This window comes from Prinia subflava, chromosome 19 (genome assembly GCF_021018805.1).
Source record: "Prinia subflava isolate CZ2003 ecotype Zambia chromosome 19, Cam_Psub_1.2, whole genome shotgun sequence".
Classification (NCBI taxonomy): domain Eukaryota; kingdom Metazoa; phylum Chordata; class Aves; order Passeriformes; family Cisticolidae; genus Prinia; species Prinia subflava.
This window is the reverse complement of record NC_086265.1, coordinates 11,916,048-11,935,333: the sequence shown is the minus strand read 5'-3', so window position 1 is coordinate 11,935,333 and position 19,286 is coordinate 11,916,048. Positions and strand designations below refer to the sequence as shown.

At 56.6% G+C, this 19,286-nt stretch overlaps 1 protein-coding gene across 11 annotated transcripts in view; it reads left to right on the top strand.

The window, feature by feature from the left end:
• NOS1 (nitric oxide synthase 1) overlaps positions 1-19,286 on the top strand; it is an 81,913-nt gene that overhangs the window by 37,699 nt on the left and 24,928 nt on the right. For 9 of the 11 annotated variants that reach the window (XM_063415855.1, XM_063415859.1, XM_063415850.1 and 6 more), the window contains 10 exons: positions 4,840-4,972; positions 10,889-11,026; positions 11,453-11,598; positions 12,443-12,605; positions 13,962-14,053; positions 15,532-15,673; positions 16,099-16,238; positions 16,642-16,816; positions 17,572-17,673; positions 18,712-18,906. In XM_063415855.1, coding sequence (XP_063271925.1) covers positions 4,840-4,972; positions 10,889-11,026; positions 11,453-11,598; positions 12,443-12,605; positions 13,962-14,053; positions 15,532-15,673; positions 16,099-16,238; positions 16,642-16,816; positions 17,572-17,673; positions 18,712-18,906 — 1,426 coding nt within the window. The remainder of the gene's footprint in view (positions 1-4,839; positions 4,973-10,888; positions 11,027-11,452; positions 11,599-12,442; positions 12,606-13,961; positions 14,054-15,531; positions 15,674-16,098; positions 16,239-16,641; positions 16,817-17,571; positions 17,674-18,711; positions 18,907-19,286) is intronic. The other 2 variants (XM_063415860.1, XM_063415858.1) reach the window with 1 other exon arrangement.

Genomic DNA, 19,286 nt, shown 5'->3' with positions numbered 1-19,286 from the left:
CCCCACACGATCCCACGGGAGATCCAGGGCTGGTTCCCAGCACCCCTGGGCTGTGCTGTCCCTCTGGAGAGGCCGGGATCCTGCGGGTGCTCCTGGGGGGTGGCTGGGCAGGGACAGCAGCAGCGGCTGCAGCTCGGTGCTGGTTGAATTTCGAGCTGTGCTGGTGGGGCTTTGGGATTGTTTGGATCTGTTCCCGGGTCTTTATGTGTCAGTGCCTCCACAAAGGCATTTTCCAGCCTCATATTTCACAGACTCCCTGAGGCCACAGCTTGCTCGGCTCATTAGTCCCTGATCCCAGCGCTGGGCACATTCCTGATTTCTGGGGCCGCAGGATCTTCTCCAGATCGTTCCACAGGTTCTTCCCGAGGCTTTTGTGCTCTTCCTTCTGTGCTGCCCCACATCCCCTCTCCCCTTTGCCCCTTGCTTGGATCCCCCTGCAGTTCCCACCCTGGGCACGCCGTCCCTGCTGCCTCTCCAGGGAATGCATCCCAGCTTTTGGAGTTATTCCCTCTTCCAAATTCCTGCTCCATCCCCTGCAAATCCTTTCTCCTGCACCCTCCCTCTCCCTCTGCTTCTGTCCAGACCTTGCTGAACCCTCCAGCCTGCATTTTCCAACTGCCCCAGGGAAGGAAGCGCAGGAATTTCAATTTCTGAGGATGCCATGCCCTCTGGAATGTGGTTTTCCCTGGGGCAAAGGAAAGGTGAGGCAAGAGCTGCTTATCCCAGCCCCAAGCACCAAGGAGGAGTGCTGCAAGTGCAGCCTTCCCCAGGAAAGATCAGGGGATGAGGAAAGAAGGGATTTCTCTCCCGAGGTGAGAGCTTCCCACGCAGCCCCAGGCTCAGGTTTCCAGGAGAAGGGACTGGAAGGAGGAAGCCTGTCCCTGGTCACAGCACAGGGTGACGCTGTCAGTGTCACCAGAGCTGTCGCCAGAGGTGTGGGCACTGCCATCCTCATCCATCCCAGCTGGGGTGGCAGCAGCCAGGGCTACCTCTGCTCTCTGCCTGGGCAGTCAGAGAGATCCTTCTGCCAAGGAAATTCAAAGGAGCCGAGTGACAAACTGACAAACTTCCCTTTTGCTTATTTTTTTTTCTTTTTTCCCCTTTAATTTCTTTTTGGAAAAGCTTTGGAGAAATTTCTGAAAGGGCTGTCTCAGCAACTTCCCTTCTGCTTCATCACTCGGAGCACTGCAACATCATCAAATTAGTCAAAAGAAAACAGTGGTGCCTCTCATTTCTCCAAACAGCCAGATGCTCCTTCCAAGGGGAGACAGCATCCCAGGCTCTGCCTGGAACCAGGGGGGGAGGGCAGGATTCCTCTTTCCTTTTTGGGGTCTCAGATTTGGCTTTCAGAAGAGAAAAACCCTTCAAACAGGGGTTAGGGTCTCTCTGGATCCAGGAGATCTGGCTAAGAGTGTGTGATGGATCTGCGGGTGGTCAGGGAGGGATGCCTGATCCTGGGTCTGGCTTTTGGGAGACTTCATCCAATCAATGCCCTCCGTCTTCAGCATTGCTTCCAGTTCCTCAAAGCCATCGAAGTGGGGATTAAAAAATCTCAGGGAATGGTTTGGGTTGGAAGAGACCTGAAAGCTGAGCCTGTCCCACCCCTGCACTGGCAGGGACACTCCCCTGTCCCAGGCTGCTCCAAGCCCCGTCCAGCCTGGCCTGAACTCTCCAAGGAAGAGGAGCCAGCTCCCCTCTTCCACGGCAGGTCCCTGGGGATGTCCAGCCTGGCTCCCTCGAGGGAGCTGTGCCCTCCCAGTGCCCACTGGAGCGGCCCTCTGGGCTCTCCTCTTGATAAAATCCTCCTGGAAACATGATCCAGGGGCTGAGCTCCGACACGGAGCAGTGGCCGTCCCCTCAGAGCTGTGAGTGACGTCCTCATCCTCACAGGGGTGTGCCAGGTCACCCTGTGCCTCTGGGGGCTGCAGCAGCCACGGCAAGAGAGGAAAATAACTCATCCCAAAACCCTGTTCCTGTCCCAGCTCGCAAACAAGGCCCTTGCAAGTGAGGGGCAGGAAATATTTGTAAAATGAAGCAATTGATGGGTTTTATTTTTATTCCCCCATCTGTGCTCGGACCGGGGCGAGGCTCTGGCTGCTCTGAATGGGCTTTTCTCTCCCTGCCTCCCTCCAAAGAGACAGAGCCGGATCCTTGTGGGAGCCCCATCCGGGGGAGGTCTGCAGGGCACAGCCCCAGCAGCACCCCCAGGCCACTCTGGTGCCTTTGTCACAGCCACGCTTGGCTGGGCTTTCCCAACAGAGCTTTTCCAGTGGGGCCAGCCCCTCCCTGCCCTGCTCACACAGCCATAAATCCATCGGGAGGAGCAGCACAGCCCCTGCCACACCTGCAGGGCACGTGGGGCATCCAGGCAATTCCCACCTGCATGGCCCTGTCCCTCGGGATGGGGCACCTCGCTGCCAGGTGGTGCTCGAGGCCAAGGCAGGGGAGCAACCCCTGCTCCAGCAGGACCTGTAAACCCCAAATCCCCCAAATTAATATCCCTGTTTAATTCAGCACCTGGGATTTCTGCAGCTGCCTACGTTTATGGCTTTGCTGCTGTGCACACAATGAAATCCCACATTCCAAGGTCTCCAGCTGCTGCTGCTGATGGATGGATCCCTCCCCAAGCTTCCCTCAAGCTGGCAGGGGCCCTGCAGACCCTTCCCGGGGAGCAGCAGGCACCAGCATCCCTCTGGAGGTGCCTGTGGGATCTCTGGCCGACCCCAAACTTCTCCTGTGCGCCCCTGGAGAGGCCCCGTGGTTTTCCAGGGGGTTCCCTCTGCTGAGTCCCAGGTTCCAGGAGAGCCAAGGGAGTGAATCCCTGTGGGTTCGGTGCTTCTGTCTCGACTTTGGGCCCAAAGCTGTGAGGAGCAGCAGGTGCTGGAGGTGTCTTGAGGAGCTCGGTGGCCCCGTGCTGACCTGGCTCCTTGTCCCCTGGCACAGGGGGGTCAGGGCAGGGATGTGCAGCCGTGGAAATGAGAGTCCTCTGGAGACTGAACAGCTGGGCCCTGCCGGGAGGGGAGAGCCAGACCGGCTGCACTTTCATCCTGCTAATTCCCTGCCTTGCTGCTGGGGATTACTGGGATGGAGGGAGCCTGGGCAGGGGAGCCTGGGCTGGCCCTTTGGGCTGGGCACGGTGGGATCCGTGTGGGTTCTGGGGTCTGTGTGGATCACCACCCCTGCGGCAGAGATTGGGATCTGTTGCCTTTGGCTGAGGTGCCGTGGGTGGGGTTTCTTGTGTTTTATCTGATTGAAACCCTTCCACATCCTCCCAGGAGCCAGGTCACCCGGGAACAGCTTTCACCGCCTGCAGGGGCACAGAAATCCCAGGAGGAGCGGCCCTGAGGCACCTGTGCCTCCTCCCTTGCACGAAGGTGGCCACTTTCCAGTGTTTGGAGGGTGGCCAGAGCCCAGGGAAATGTTTTGGCAGCTGAGCATGGCTCTGTAAAAGCAGAAAAATGACAGAAAAAAGCACAGGGAGGTGCTCTTTAAATGAAGTCTTTTCCTTAAGCCAAAGGAGTTCAAGGACTGTGAAACTGAATTTATTTGTATTTATTTGTCTCCCTGAAATTGAATCAGGAGCCTGCTGCTGGCGTGATTTATGCCTTGAGTGCAAGTGTCCTACTTTGGTCAGTGCCCAAACCCTGCCACCGCTAATGAGAACTCTCATTATTGATTCAGTGGCATCTGGAAGACTTTTAAGGGCTGACAGCAGGAGCAAAACAATTCCACAGGGCATTTCTTCAGTGCCTGTGCCCATGCTGACCCGTGCCCTGCTCAGCCCGGCCCAGGGAGCCCCTGTCCCCTGAGCAGTGGCACAGGTGCCACCCCTGCCTGTGTGAATGTCACGTCTCTGCTTTCCCCTTGCTGAGGGCTCACGTGGCTGAGCTTTTGCATCAGCTGCTCTGGTGGCATTTCAGAGCCTCTCCCACAGCCCAAGACGTGTGTGGTGCAGTGAGTTACACCTGGGTTACACCTGGGTTACACCTGGGTTACTCCTGGGTTACTCCTGGGTTACATCTGGGTTACACCTGGGTTACTCCTGGGTTACTCCTGGGTTACTCCTGGATTACTCCTGTGTTACTCCTGAGTTACACCTGGGTTACTCCTGGGTTACTCCTGGGTTACACCTGGGTTACTCCTGGATTACTCCTGGGTTACTCCTGAGTTACACCTGGGTTACTCCTGGGTTATTCCTGGGTTACTCCTGAGTTACACCTGGGTTACTCCTGGGTTACTCCTGGATTACTCTTGGGTTACTCCTGGGTTACACCTGGGTTACTCCTGAGTTACTCCGGTGTCACGGCGGGTGCCAGGGCAGCCAGCGCCGGGGTGTCCTCAGTCCCCAGCCTTCCCCTCGTCCCCAGCAGTTCCAGGGGCAGCCCCTCCGTTTGACTGAAATCTCTTCCACTCGCAGCACCTGCAAAGGTCAGCAAGAGGAGACAGAGCTCCTGGGAGCCTCCTGCTTCTTCTGGCTGTTTTTTCCTCTTCCCTGCTCATAAACACCGAGCTGCTCTGCAAACTCCTTCTGGAGCATTTCCAGCCTCCTTTCCCCATCTCCGTGCCCCTTTTCCCGGGGTTCCATCTCGGCTTTTGGGGTGGAGAGGCTGTGCTGTAGAGCCAGAGTGGGGACAGGGCTTTCCCGTGGCTCTGAGGTGGAGTTCCCATTGTGTTTGGGTTGTCCTCACCTCGCTGATTCATCGCCTTGGCCCAGGCTCAGCCTTTCCTTCCTTCCCACGGGGCAGCTGCCAAGTGTTGGCTCCCGTGGGAGGCAGCTGGAGCAGGATCTGTGCCCGTGGTCCCAGCACCCAGGGACACAACTGGTTTTTAACCCTTCAGTTTCAGGGAAGGGGAGAACAGCCCCCAGAAAACTCTGCCGGCTCGGATGGAGAGCGATCGTGTCCTGGGGGACCTGTGGGGGAAGAGCAACGTCCCTGTGGGCCTGAACAACCCCCACTCCGAAGCAGAGCAGGTAAGAGGCCATGCCTGGGGCTGCTTTGGGTGGGAAAACCGAAATTCCTGGGGTTTGTGGGAGCATGACCATCCCGGTGGGTTCTCACAGCGCAGAGGACAGGCAGGGATTGCGAGGGTTTGATCCCAAAAGCCGCAGGTGATGGATCCCAGAGCCCGTCTGGGCCGGGAGCTGCAGTGGCTGTGGTTCAGGCAGGGAATGGGGGTCACTGGAGAATGCTGCTCCTCATCCAAGGGCTGGCCAGGGATGAGAGCCCAGCCAGGGACAGGACGCTGAGGCCTCCCTGGGGAATGTGATCCCTTCTGTGGCACGGGGCCAAGCTGCATCATTAGAGTCGTTTGGATTCATCTGATGGTAATTCAATAGAGCACTTCAGATAATGCGTTCCATGGTGCCTTTTCATCTCCTCACACTTCACAGCCATAAATTCTCAGGCTTCCTTGCCAAAAGGAGATTAACTCCACGTTTGTAGCACAGCCAGAGACGTCAGGCAGACCCTGCCAGGCCACCGAGATCACCTCGGGGAGAACACGACGTGCGTGAGCTCCACCAGGGCTTGGGCAGGAGGCTCTCCCTGACGGGATCATCCAGGGCAGGACCTGGGGGACCAGACTGGAGATCCCCTCCCTGCCATGGGCAGGGACACCTTCCACTGCTCCCAGCCCCAATGTCCAACCCAGCCTTGGGCACTGCCAGGGATCCAGGGGCAGCCACAGCTGCTCTGGGCACCCTGTGCCAGGGCCTGCCCACCCTCCCAGGGAACAATTCCTGCCCAATATCCCATCCATCCCTGCCCTCTGGCATTTGGAAGCCATTCCCTGTGTCCTGTGCCTCCATCCCTTGTCCCCACTCCCTCTCCAGCTCTCCTGGAGCCCCTTTGGGCCCTGGCAGGGGCTCTGAGCTCTCCCTGGAGCCTTCTCCTCTCCAGGTGAGCACCCCCAGCTCTCCCAGCCTGGCTCCAGAGCAGAGGGGCCCCAGCCCCTGGAGCATCTCTGTGGCCTCCTCTGGACTCTCCAGCAGCTCCAGGTCCTTCCTGTGCTGGGCCCCAGGGCTGGATGCATTTCTCCTGGGAATCCTGCATGGAATGATGTTCCCATGCACTTTTGCAGCCTCGCAGTGTCAGGGACCCGTGGGAGACACGTGAGACCCTCTGAGCTGGTGCTGCTGCCCACACAGGGCACGGGGATAGCCCTGACCAGGCTGCGGGGCTGTGACCAGTCTGGCTGGGTGCTGGATCCTGGTGGGATCCATTCCCACCCTCCCTCCCCTCAGGATGGTGGCCAGGTGTCCCGGCAGGACAGGCACCTTGGGGTGGGTGCCACCCTGGGTGGGTACAGGCGAGGGGCAGCACCCCTGGGTGGCCCTGGGCAGCCCCAGCACATGGATGGGGCTCTGTGGCAGGAATGCTGGGCAGCCCCACGTCCCAGCACACGGATGAGGCACTGTGGCAGGAATCCTGGCACATGGATAGGGCTCTGTGGCAGGAATCCTGGCACGTGGATGGGGCTCTGTGGCAGGAATGCTGGGCATCCCCACATCCTGTCACATGGATAGGGCACCGTGGCAGGAATGCTGAGCCCAGGGACAGGTCACTGCTGCTCTGCCTTTGCCCCAGCTCTGGAGAGCCTCCGGGTTCCTGCTCCTCTCTAAGCCCCGTGCGTGTCCGTGTCTGTTACTATAAGCACTTTATAACCTTCTGTGTGCAGAGCTTAATTTCTCTCTGTGCTGGTGCTGCCAAAACCGCCAGTCTTAAGCTGCTATTAAACTCTTTATTATTTTTTTTTCCACTGGATGCACAGCTTTCTTTTTATCCTTCTTATCCCCGAATCCTTACGCCTGCTTTTCTGGAAGCAGCGTGGCTTTTCCCCCAGCCCTTCCCCGCGGCTGTGTGCAGTCAAGGCAGCTGAACTTCTTTCAGGCAGCAATAAATACTATTAACACAGGGGAAAGTCAAGCCAAGTGGGAACTTTCCTCGGTTTTCTGAGGCAGGATTGGGTGGATTCGCTTGGCCAGGTGGCGAATGCTCACTGAGGCTCGTAATAAGGTGCTGAAAGCCCCGCTGGGCATCGATCTCCAGCCCTCTGTTGTTTTTTACAAATCCACACCGCGGTTTTTGCCTTTTTCCCAGGAGCCCCGTCCCCCTGGCCCTAACCCTGAAGGCGCCAGGCCCCGTTTCAGTTCTCGGGGGCTGCTTCGTGAGCGGCTGGAGGGCAAGCGGGGCTCGGTGCCCCTGCAGCTCCCCGGGGAAGGCGCTCGGAGCAGCTTTGAGGGCGATTTGAGCCGTGCGAAGGCGGAGGACGCGCTCAGAGCCGAGCGGGGCCGATGCAGCCTGGAAGGAAATGTCAGCCGGAGATAAACCCGCGACCCGGCTGCTGCTGCACGGTGGGCTCAGCCCGCGGTGCCAGCGCAGGGCGCGGACCTGCAGCACCAGCACGGGAGGTGGCCGCTGTCACAGGGCCCCAGGGAGCCCCGGAGAGCGGAGTCTGTGCCGTGCCTCGGCTCGGCCGCTCCCGACACCGATGGCCCGAATTAAAGCACGAGGAGAGCTCGGGCAGCTCAGGGGAGTGTGTGGGTTCAGTTTCAGCGAGCAGGGAAGGCACACACCCCCCAAAACACACACACACACACACAGAGAAAAACACACACACACACAAACACACACACCCCAAAACATACACATACACAGAAAAACACACACACACACACACACACACCCCAAAACATACACATACACAGAAAAACACACACACACACACGAACTCACACACTCAGACACACAAACACACAGACACAAACTCACACACACCCTAACTCACACACAGCTCCCTCCCAGGCTCCTCTGGGTTCTCTCTCTCTCCACAGCTGCTCTGGGATGTGGCTGTCAGAGCTGTCACCTCTGCTCCAGCCTGGCTGTATCCCAGGGTTCAGCATCCCTCTGTCCCACCCTGGCTCTATCCCAGGGTTCAGGATCCCTCTGTCCAGCCTGGCTCTATCCCAGGGTTCAGCATCCCTCTGTCCAGCCTGGCTGTATCCCAGGGTTCAGCATCCCTCTGTCCCAGCCTGGCTCTATCCCCGGATTCAGGATCCCTCTGTCCAGCCTGGCTCTATCCCCGGATTCAGGATCCCTCTGTCCAGCCTGGCTCTATCCCAGGGTTCAGGATCCCTCTGTCCAGCCTGGCTCTATCCCCGGGTTCAGGATCCCTCTGTCCAGCCTGGCTCTATCCCAGGGTTCAGGATCCCTCTGTCCCAGCCTGGCTCTATCCCCGGGTTCAGGATCCCTCTGTCCAGCCTGGCTCTATCCCCGGGTTCAGGATCCCTCTGTCCAGCCTGGCTCTATCCCCGGGTTCAGGATCCCTCTGTCCCAGCCTGGCTCTATCCCAGGGTTCAGGATCCCTCTGCTCCGTGGCCCTCTCGCAGCAAAGGCTGCCAGGCACTGATTAATGGACAGATTAATGGGTTAACCTCTGGAAGTGTCCAAGAAATGACACCCAGTGCTCTGCTGTAGGTGACAGCTTGGTGCTCACTCTAAGCTTGGGATCAACCATCTTGGACATCTTTCCCAACCTTTAATGACTCTGTGATTCCAAGGTCCCAGCTTGCCCAGTTCCTGCAGGGAAAAGACAAATGGGAGAGGGAGCAGCGTTGAGGGGGTCTGAGGCACAATATCTGCAGGCAGGTGAGCAGCCAGCGTCCCCCCATTGCTCCCAGGGTGGGGACATTGCCACATCTGCATTCCCAGCACGTCTTGGGGCTGTACCTGCTCCAGCAAGGAGTATTTTAGCAGCACACCTTGTCAGGAGATCAGAACTCCGATTAAAAAGTGCTGGATACAATCAACACTCCCTGCCTGGTGCTCTCGGTCTCTGTCTGGCAGGTGGAGCTGCAGGTGAGGATTGGTTCTGGTTGCATTTCTGAGCTGTTTGCAGCAAATTTGCCCATCTCAGGGAGCTGCTCTGAGCAATCAGGCTCAGGGGGAAGGTGGCAGATTGTCCCCTTTGGTCCTCAGGGTGGGTCAGGGAGCTCTTGGGGACTAAAGAATGATTTAATTCTCTTGGAAGATAAAAACAAACATGGGGGAGGGAAACGACCAGGAGCTGCCACTGCCACAATTCAGGTTGGATTCCTCAAATTTGAAAAAAATGAGCTTAAAAATAGTGTTTTTTCCAGGACTATATTGAGGAGGTTCTTTTAATTTACTGATGGGTTTGAGCTCTACATGAGTTTTTTTGTTTGGTTCCTGCAGGTGCAAAGGGGAAGCTGAGATGTGGTGTGGGGACATTTGGCTCCAAGGGGGAGACTTTGACTCACTCCTTGGGAAAATCATGGGATTTGTGACATGAGGAATGTCAGAGATCCACGGCAGCACGGCCTGAGGGGGTGCAGGGAGCAGCTTTTGGAAGCTGCAAGGACTAAAGAAGGTCCTGCTGGGTATTCAGGCTGTAAATCTCTGCCTTCCCCTCCAGCCCCTGTCCCTTGTTCCCAGAATATGTTTTCAGAGCGTGGCATTGCACTGCGAGCCTCAGGCTGCTTGAAATCCCTGTTTAGCAGGGGAAAAACGTCTGGAGCTTATGGTAAAAACAAGAACTGATCAAAACATGGCTAGCAGGGCAATGCCAAGGTGTCTGCTGAGCCCAGTCATCGGCCTTGCAATCAGCCAGGCACTGATCTCACCGAGCTTTGGGAAAGCAGAACAATCCTCTGGCGAAGCGGGGACAAGTCAGGCCTGGAGCCTCAGCTGCTTTGTCATCCCTGTGGCTCCTGCTGCTTTCCCTCCTGAGCCAGCAGCTTCTCCCAGCCTCTGCTGGTTCTTTGCTTCAGGCTGGATTTGTGCTGCTGCTGCCCCTCTGCAACGGGGGCAGGAGCCCAGGATCCCCAGAAAGGAGGGTGACACTCTGCTGAGCAGTGTCAGCTTCAGGAAAACCAGATCAACTCAAAAGGGACAGCAGCCCCAGGATCCCTGTAGGAAGGGGCAGACCCAGCCCAGGCCCAGACCCGCTGTGCAGAGCCTTGAAGTGGTGCCAAACACGAGCAGCTTTGGCCGGGACGCTCTCGGGTGTCCCCTGGAGAGCTGCAGCAACAGCGCCGTGGTTCCAGTGATGGAATTACATCCCTGAGTAAGAGCTGATTCCTGGGAGACAGAGCTCTGCAGCTCCCCTGTCCCCACTGCCAGACACTGATGGCTCTTCAAGCTTAAAGTGCTTGGGGTGAGCGAGGGCCACAGCAGAAAATTGCGATTTTATCTGTGAAAATGTGCAAAAAGAAGCACCTGGAACCAGTTCTTCTCCTCCCAAGCTCAGTGCTGGCTGAGGGTCTCCCCGTGCTGGCACACAACTCCAGGAGAGCTGAGTGAGCCCATCCCCAGGCAGAGTGTCAGGGAGCTGAGGCTGGAGAAATCCAACCCATGATTCAGCAGTCCCCACACTTGGATAATTTATCCACCCTCATTCCTACAATCTTCCCAGCATTAATATCAAAGGAGCTGTGCCTTTGGCCTGCTCGGGCTGATGCTCAGCTCTTGGTTCTGTGTCGCCAGCGAGGCAGAGCTTGGCACCTGCAGAACTGAGCAGGTGATGCTCCTTGGAAAGAAACACCCCACAGATCTTGGAGGAGAGTCTTCCTGAGGGAAACTTGAACACAGCATTCTCCAAGTCACTCCCGCCTGTGTTTTTAACTCATTTCCACAGTTTTGGCAGTCCCATAACCAGACTCTACTCCTTAATTCCATTGTGAGTTGCCTGCTCCATTGTAGGATCCCAAATAATGCCAAATATTTGGGATAATACACCTTGTCTGGCTGTGTCAGCCCCGGAATTTTAGCACAGGCACCCACCCACACACAATCCTGTGTTGCTGGGACCTTTCCCTGTGTTTTGCTGAGGGGCTCTCACCTCGTGCTGGGTATTCCCTGTTTTCCAGCCACCGCCATCCGGGCGCCAGTCCCCGACCAAGAGCACCCTCAACGGGAGCCCCTCCAAATGCCCCCGCTTTGTCAAAATCAAGAACTGGGAGACAGGCTCCGTGCTCCACGACACCCTGCACCTCAAGACTGCCATGGTGAGTAGAGCTGGGAGGACTGGCCAGAATTCCGTGAGCGTCGCTGAGTGGATGGCGCCGTTTCCACCATGGATTTACCCAGGAATGCAGGAGTGGAGGAATTCAGTCTTGTCTCCAGCAGGGTTTAGATTTCAAATCTGGTGCAATAGGCGGAGAGAGGGAAATCCATCTGGGATAAATGAGGAAAAGCATTTGGCTCCCTGCCAAGCTGGGGCGTGAATCCCATCTCTGCATTGTCTGGGTCAGGAGGGACAAGAGGTGACTGTGCATGGCCTGGCTGTCATCACAGTGTCCCCAGCCAGCTGGGAATGTCCCTGTTTGTCACACACGCTCCCTGTGGGTGATCACTGACTGCCCCAGCCCAGCTCAGGTGACCAGAGGTACTGTGGTGGCTCCAGAGCATTCCTGTTCCCTGCTGTCCCCCAGGCCACGGCGTGCACCGAGCAGATCTGCATGGGCTCCGTGATGACCCCCAGCCCCCACATCCGCAAGGCAGAGGACACCAGGACCAAGGAGGAGCTGCTGCTCCTGGCCAAGGACTTCATTGACCAGTACTACTCCTCCATCAAGAGGTGAGTGCTGCCTGCAGGAGGCACAGCCCGAGGCTGTGCTGGTGCCAAGATGTCACACGAGTCACCCGCTGCCTCCAGCCCTGGGGCCCAGCACAGCCAGGACCTGGAGCTGCTGGAGCCAGGCCAGAGGAGGCTCCAGGGGGATCAGAGGGATGGAGCAGCTCTGCTGGGAGGAAAGGGTGAGAGAGTTGGGAATGTTCAGCCTGGAGAAGAGAAGCTTTGGGGTGACCTCTGTGTGGCCTTCCAGTGCCTGAAGGAGGCAAAAAGAAGCATGGAGAGAGACTTGAGGCAAGAGTCTGGAGGGACAGGACACAGGGAGTGGCTTCCACTGCCAGAGGGCAGGGCTGGATGGGATATTGGGCAGGAATTGTTCCCTGGGAGGGTGGGCAGGCCCTGGCACAGGGTGCCCAGAGCAGCTGTGGCTGCCCCTGGATCCCTGGCAGTGTCCAAGGCCAGGCTGGACAGGGCTTGGAGCAGCCTGGGACAGTGGGAGGTGTCCCTGCCCATGGCAGGGGTGGGGTGAGATGAGCTTTATTGTCCCTTCAAACCCAGGCCATTCCATGATTCCATGGTCTGATCTCCCACATGTGTGAGTCACAGCACAGGGAGCCTCTGGTGCTCCCTCAGCAGCTGCTCCTTGGGTAGAGTTTCATTCCTGGTGTTTGTTGTGTCTCTGCACCAGTCACTGCCCTCTCCCCCATTCCCTGCTCACTGCTGTCCCACAGCTGGGATACCCATCCACACAATCCCTGTGTGTGTAGGAACAAGAGATTCCCGGTGCAGAGCAGCAGCATTCCCTGCCCTCTGCCTGACCCTCCGCCCCCTCTGCTCCCAACCCTCCCAGGTCCGGCTCCAAGGCCCACATGGAGAGGCTGGAGGAGGTGACCAAGGAGATTGAGGCCACGGACACGTACCAGCTGCGGGACACGGAGCTGATCTACGGCGCCAAGCACGCCTGGAGGAACGCGGCGCGCTGCGTGGGCAGGATCCAGTGGTCCAAGCTGCAGGTGAGCACCAGGAACACCCGGGACATTCCTGCCAAAGGGCGTGCTGGAGCTCTGGAGAGGCAGATCCTGCTCTGCAAGCACAGCACAGGCCCAGGGGCAGGCGCTCAGCACACACAGCTCCCCTCAGCACGTTCAGGATGTCGGCAGCAGCGAGACACACAAGTGTCCAGCTATCCCACATGAACTACAAGCTCTGTGATACATGATAACACATGACATAGAGATGAATTTAATACCTGATGTATTTACTGATGGGAAAGATAGAGGGTTTAAAAGATGAAAACAAATTTAAAGAATAGAGTTTTCAGCTCAGACCATTTATTGCTTAGGAGCCACAAGTTGGTTGTCATTGTAAAGCACTTCTAAACTCTACAAAAGTCATAGAGCTGAACACAGTTTACCTCCAACTCAAAAACCAGGAGAATTTTTCTAATTTGCTGGAATGACAGTAAAGATAGATGGAATAGCTTCAGCAGTGTCTGTGGGATGGGAGATGAGGTGGCTGTGTCTGAAACAGGAGCTCCAGGGGACATTTTCCAAAAGCAGATCCTGCTCCAACATCTTTCCTGCCCCTTCCAAACCTGTTGCTCCACCTGGAGAGAGGCAGCAGGACACGTTTGTGCTGAGTGCTGAGATCCAGCAGGAGGGGATTTGGCTCAGTGCCCTTTTGGCAAGGGAAACACAGAACGGGGCTGGAAAACAGTGATCCCTAGGGAATCCCTTGGTACAGAGATGTGCTCTCTCCTGTAACCTGGAACAAATCCAGCGCTGCTGAGCAGCTCCTGTGGCTGCTTCACACAGGGAATGGGCACAGCCACTTCTGTTGATCCCGTCCTGATTTCCCAATGCTTTCACGGATGCCCCTGGATCCCTGGCAGTGTCCAAGGCCGGGCTGGATGGGACTTGGAGCAGCCTGGGATAGTGGAAGGTGTCCCTGCCCACGGCAAGGGTGGAATGAGATGCTCCTTAAAAGTCCAACCCAAACCATTCCATGATTCCCTGATTCCCTGTCCCTCAGACCTGACTGACACCTGTCCTGTTCCAGCTTTGAGTGCTGATCTACAGGAGAAGCAGAGCAGGATCTGTAATTGTTTGGGGATAAGGCAGGAACAGCAGCAGGTTGGGAGCACGGGAATGAGGAGGTTTTTGCCTGAGCAGCAGATGAGTCACCTCTCCAAAGCAAAAGGGGCAGCTGGATTAGACATCCACGTGTTCCAAAGGCAGGGAACACATAATTATGGAGCTTTAGATCCCTGAGAAGCCACAGTGGTGCCTGGAGCTCTCCATGTGCTGTGTTTCCTCTGCCTGGCTCTGCCCTGGGAGCTGGAACACCCTCACGACTGCTTCCCTTTCCAGGTGTTTGATGCCCGGGACTGCACCACGGCCCACGGGATGTTCAATTACATCTGCAACCACATCAAGTACGCCACCAACAAGGGGAACCTCAGGTGAGCCACCAGGGAGTCACCAGGGCTTGAATCCGAGCGCCTCTGGGTGAGTGCAGATCCAGCTCTGGAGCTCTGGGCCCTGCTGGAGCTGGGCTGGGCCACTGCACAGCCAGCAGCAGGGACCTGCTCCGGGGTGGAGGAGTCCTGCTGGTCCAAGTCTCTCTCTCCTTGCTGCCTGTGGCACCTCAGAGGGAAGATTTTCCCATCATTTCCCCTTTCCTACATTCTGCACCCAACACAGAGCTCGCACTGCTCTCCAGCTCTGTCTGAAACCCCCTGTGAGCAGCCAGGAGCTGGGAACACCCCAAATCCCAGAGCAGCCACCTCTTCCAGTGTAACAGCTCTTGGGACTCACTCAGGGCACACCCAGGGGTGGTGGCAGCAACTTTTCCTCCAGCACTCCCCCACTCCCACCACTCCCAGCATTCACCATCCACCACCTTTTGTGGGAAATGGATTTGTAGACTTGGAAATGCCATGGGATAGGGCAGACATTGTGGAGAGAGAGATGGAACTGGAAACAAGTTTCAAGGGATGGCCTTGCAAATAAGACTAGATACTCTGGAGAAATAGAACTATTGTAGCAAGACCCACAAGGGGTAATTTTAGACGATTGGCTTTAATGCATTTACAGCACGGTGTGGCAAAAGCTGCCAGGCCAAGAAACGCTTAAAATGTCTTGTAATTATGTGCTGGTTTGAAAGCAAAACCAGTGAGACTCCAAGTCAGAAATACAATTTAATAGAGAGAGAACACACAACAAGAAAGATAAAAGTAAAATAAAAATAAAATAAGACAAGTGCAGTAGTACAAAGGAGCACTGACACAGTCAGGATGCAAACCTGGCACCCTGTTGGTCAGGGTGTTGGAAGCAGCCCACAGTGAGTCCTCCCACAGTGACAGATGTGGCTCCGTTGGAGTAGAGATGATCCTCAAAAAAGGGCCCAGTCATCCTCTGGGAATCCAGTGGGAACGGCTCCCTTGGTGTTTAGGATTGCTGTTTTATCCCGGTGGAAAGGCTTTGGCTGCTCCCCCTGGGTGTAGCATCTCCCAATGGGATGAGGTGATGTTATCAGTCCTGTGAGAGCCTTCAATGGCCCATCCACAGGGGATGTCCCTGGGAGGAGGATGGGTGCAGGAAGAGATAAGGAGGCCCTGCCTTATCTGGTGTTATCAGGTGTCCCATTAACAGAAGGCATCTGCCCTCTTCCCCCCTAGAGTTACAAGAGATAAAGAACAATATCTCCCAACCGACTTCAACAGATGAAAATAGAATCCACATTTTTGGTTACACTTTTCAACCCAGGACAAATTAGGAGATAGTTTGGCTTCTGATGGTGATGGCGTGAATTGTAATACCTGCACCACCTCACCCTTCACATGAGACTGAAAATGGAATAAAAGTCTTTAAAACACCTCTCAGCTGCCCCACCTGTGGGTCAGAGAAGGGCGTAATGCAACCCCTTTCCCCCCTGCAGATCTGCCATCACCATCTTCCCGCAGCGCACGGACAGCAGGCACGACTTCCGCATCTGGAACGCGCAGCTGATCCGCTACGCCGGCTACAAGCAGCCCGACGGCTCCGTGCTGGGGGACCCTGCCAACGTGGAGCTCACCGAGGTGCCACGCTGCCACCGGGGCTGGGGACACATGGGAACCCCGCAGGGAGGAGGGCTGGGCCCTCCAGGCAGGTTGGGATTGGCCGGTGCGGCACCGCAGGGGGAGGTTGGGTTTGTGGCACCCTCTGATTTCTTCCCAGGAATGGAGGCTGGGGTTTGTAATTTTCTGCTTTTCTCAGCTGTTTTCTCCTTCACCATTACAGGCACAAGCCATGATCCCATTGGGGATCTATTCCAGGCTCATTTTTACCCCAGTTTCCCCTGACCTGGCCATGGGTGGGCTGGGACAGGCCCCTCCCTGTTGTAGCTCCCTTTGCTCAACCACAAGGACAGAAATCCTGCCAGCAGCTGTGCCCAGGACCACACAATTCCCTGAAGAGCAGGTGACCTGCTGGGACATCAGCCCTGCCTTGATTTCCCCTGCAGATCTGCATCCAGCAAGGCTGGAAGGCCCCGTACGGGCGCTTCGACATCCTGCCCCTGCTCCTGCAAGCCAATGGCAACGACCCCGAGCTCTTCGAGATCCCGCCGGAGCTGGTGCTGGAAGTGCCCATCCGGCACCCCAAGTGAGTCACAGGCAACCCCAAAACTGCTCCGAGGGCATCAGCAGGACTGAGCTCCTCTGGTTCCACCCTTGCCGTGGCCTGGGGGCTTCACCCAAGACCCCCTCCCAGGTCTTCCCTCCACTAAAGTTGGCAGAGCTGGCAAAGAAGTTGTGTCCTTGTCTCAGGGCTTTCCCTTGTATCCAGGCTGATTTTCTTGGGAAGTTTCCTTTTCCTGGAAGTCTCCCGGGACTTACACCTCTCCATAGCCACCTTGTCCCCATGAACACCCCCAAAGGGAGGAAGTGATGGAAATGTTCTGCTTCAAGTCCTTCACCCTGGTGGCAAAGTGACCTCCCACTCCCCCCAACTGCATTGGGCAGAGAATTCCTGGCTGGTTGCCTAATCCTGACCTTTTTCCCGTCAGGTTTGAGTGGTTCAAGGACCTGGGCCTGAAGTGGTACGGGCTGCCAGCCGTTTCCAACATGCTCCTGGAGATCGGGGGCCTGGAGTTCTCCGCGTGCCCCTTCAGCGGCTGGTACATGGGCACGGAGATCGGCGTCCGCGACTACTGCGACAACTCCCGCTACAACATCCTGGAGGTAACTCCTGCTGCTCCCGGTGGGCGTGGGGGTACTGGGCAGCAGGCAGGACACTGGGAGAGCGTTTCTGGGAGTTGGCAGAATGGGATATCCCTTCTCCTGGAGCCACACGGCCGAGCTTGGCAAGGTCTCTGTGTCCTGTGGGGCCGGTAGTCTGACCCAGCCAGTGTGATCCCTGTGGAGCTTCCCACGGGCTTCCCAAAGAATCTCAGGGATCAGCAGGCGCCTGGCCATGTGCTGAGTTGAGGCCAAGTGCTACAATATGAAAGGGTGCAGAGGCACTTGGTGGCTCCTCAGGGATGTGTGTGCCCTTGGGGACCCTCCAGTGGATCCCGTGGCTCAGGGACTGCCCACACTGGGAGAGACAAAGCCATGGGAAGGTGCCCATGCAGGGAATCCAGAGCCATCAAAACCTTCCAAGGAATGTTGTGTTATGTGCAGGGGCTCCATCCCTCCCTAGTCTCCTGGAAACCAGAGGGGTGGGAGCAGTGGGAGTGTCCAGCTGCTCCTGGTGGCCTTCTCACAGCATTTGGCCACCTGCCTCTGCTCAGGGAGGAGGAAAGGCCACGCTCCTGCTATGGAGAGGAAAAGGCAGGATTTCTTCCCAGAGGAAGGCTCAACATCAGCCCCTCCCTGCCCTGTCGGTGCCTTGTGCCAGCCTGGGCCTCTCCTCTGGCTTCCTCTCCCCAAGCAGAGATCTCCAATCCTTGTTTCTTGGCCATTAATCCTTCCCCTCCTGCCATGTGTTGTTACAGGAAGTTGCCAAGAAAATGAACCTGGATATGAGGAAAACATCCTCGCTGTGGAAGGACCAGGCCCTGGTGGAGATCAACATCGCTGTGCTCTACAGCTTCCAGGTACCTTGGGACCCTGCTCGGTCTGGGCCAGGCTGGAGGGACACAGGGACGGGGTGGGACAAGTGTGGAGACACCCACCTGAGGACAATGGCTGAAACTGGGCTGGGCCTCCCGAATTTGGGCTGCCGCAGTGAGATTAAATAATCCCCACACCCTGGATGTTGTAAAACAACACCACAGCAGCTGAGTCCTGCTGGTCCAGAAGGAATATCCCAGCAGGGGGGAAATCCATCCCTTCTGACCTATCCATGGGCAGGAACTGGCCCGGATTCTTCCCCAGGCTGCACTTAAAGGCTGAGTAACAAAACCAGTCCTTGGTTACCCAGCTTCAAAGGGTGAGAGTCCTTCCCAAACCTGTGTCAGAGCCTTGGAAGGGCTTCAGAGGATGCTCCATCCCACCCATCCCACCTTTGCTTGGCCCAGGACAGTTAACAGGGGGAACAGGGCTGCTGTGGGAAGTGGATTTATGCAGATTCTTCAATGCCATGGCAGGAGCAAGCTGAAGTAGTAACAAACCTGCTGAAACCCTTTCTGCAGCTTTCCAGGGCATAGAATCACTATTACAGTTTTCCTCACACTGATGGGTAAATCTCTCTCCTCCACATTTTTTCTTCATGACTGTTTTCACACCAGGTGTTAGCACTGTAAGTTCTCCAATACTGCATGGACCACCTTCGAGGCATGATGGAATGCCTTGCTAAGCCCTATTCCCACAGATCAACCAATATCCTTTTGGATAAATCATCATTTTTCATCTCAAAGTTTGCATACAGATACAAACTATGTGAGCTTCTGTCAGGCTTTGAGAATTCCCTGCACATCCATTTCCCACAGGCTCCCAGAGCACATTATCCTTAAAGCTCTGGGGCAGCTTGAGAGCCTCCTTGGGAAGACCAGGGTCAGCAGCCACCTTGGGTCATCCCCAAGGACCCTGGGAGTAAGGAATATTTGGCACTAACAGCTCCAAACGTAAAAAATTGGATTTTGCCCTCTGGGTGTGTTGATGGCTGCTGGCTCTGCTCTCTCGCCCCCCGACAGAGTGACAAGGTGACAATCGTGGATCACCACTCGGCCACCGAGTCCTTCATCAAGCACATGGAGAACGAGTACCGCTGCCGCGGGGGCTGTCCCGCCGACTGGGTCTGGATCGTCCCGCCCATGTCGGGCAGCATCACCCCCGTCTTCCACCAGGAGATGCTCAACTACCGCCTGACGCCCTCCTTCGAGTACCAGGTACCGCCCCTGCCCTGTGAGCGGGGGCTCAGGGGGTGCAGGAGGGAGAGGGACACCAAACAACTCCTTCACAAGCTGTCCAGTGGATATTTCACACTGACATAAAGAAACTGTGGGGTTTGCCCCTCCGTGGGAATGTGGGACACCTGAGCTCCCAATTTTTAGTCAGCTACTCCCCTTTGGCAGTGGCAAATGGCTGGGTGAGAAAATGGCCTGGAGGGCTCCTGGATCCCACCCCAGCCTGCAGGTTTGAGAGGATGGCTCCTCTATCCCCCCAATTCCAGCCTGCAGGTTTGAGTGGATGGCTCCTCTATCCCATCCCAGCCTGCAGGTTTGAGAGGATGGCTCCTGCATCCCATCCCAGCTGCAGGTTTGAGAGG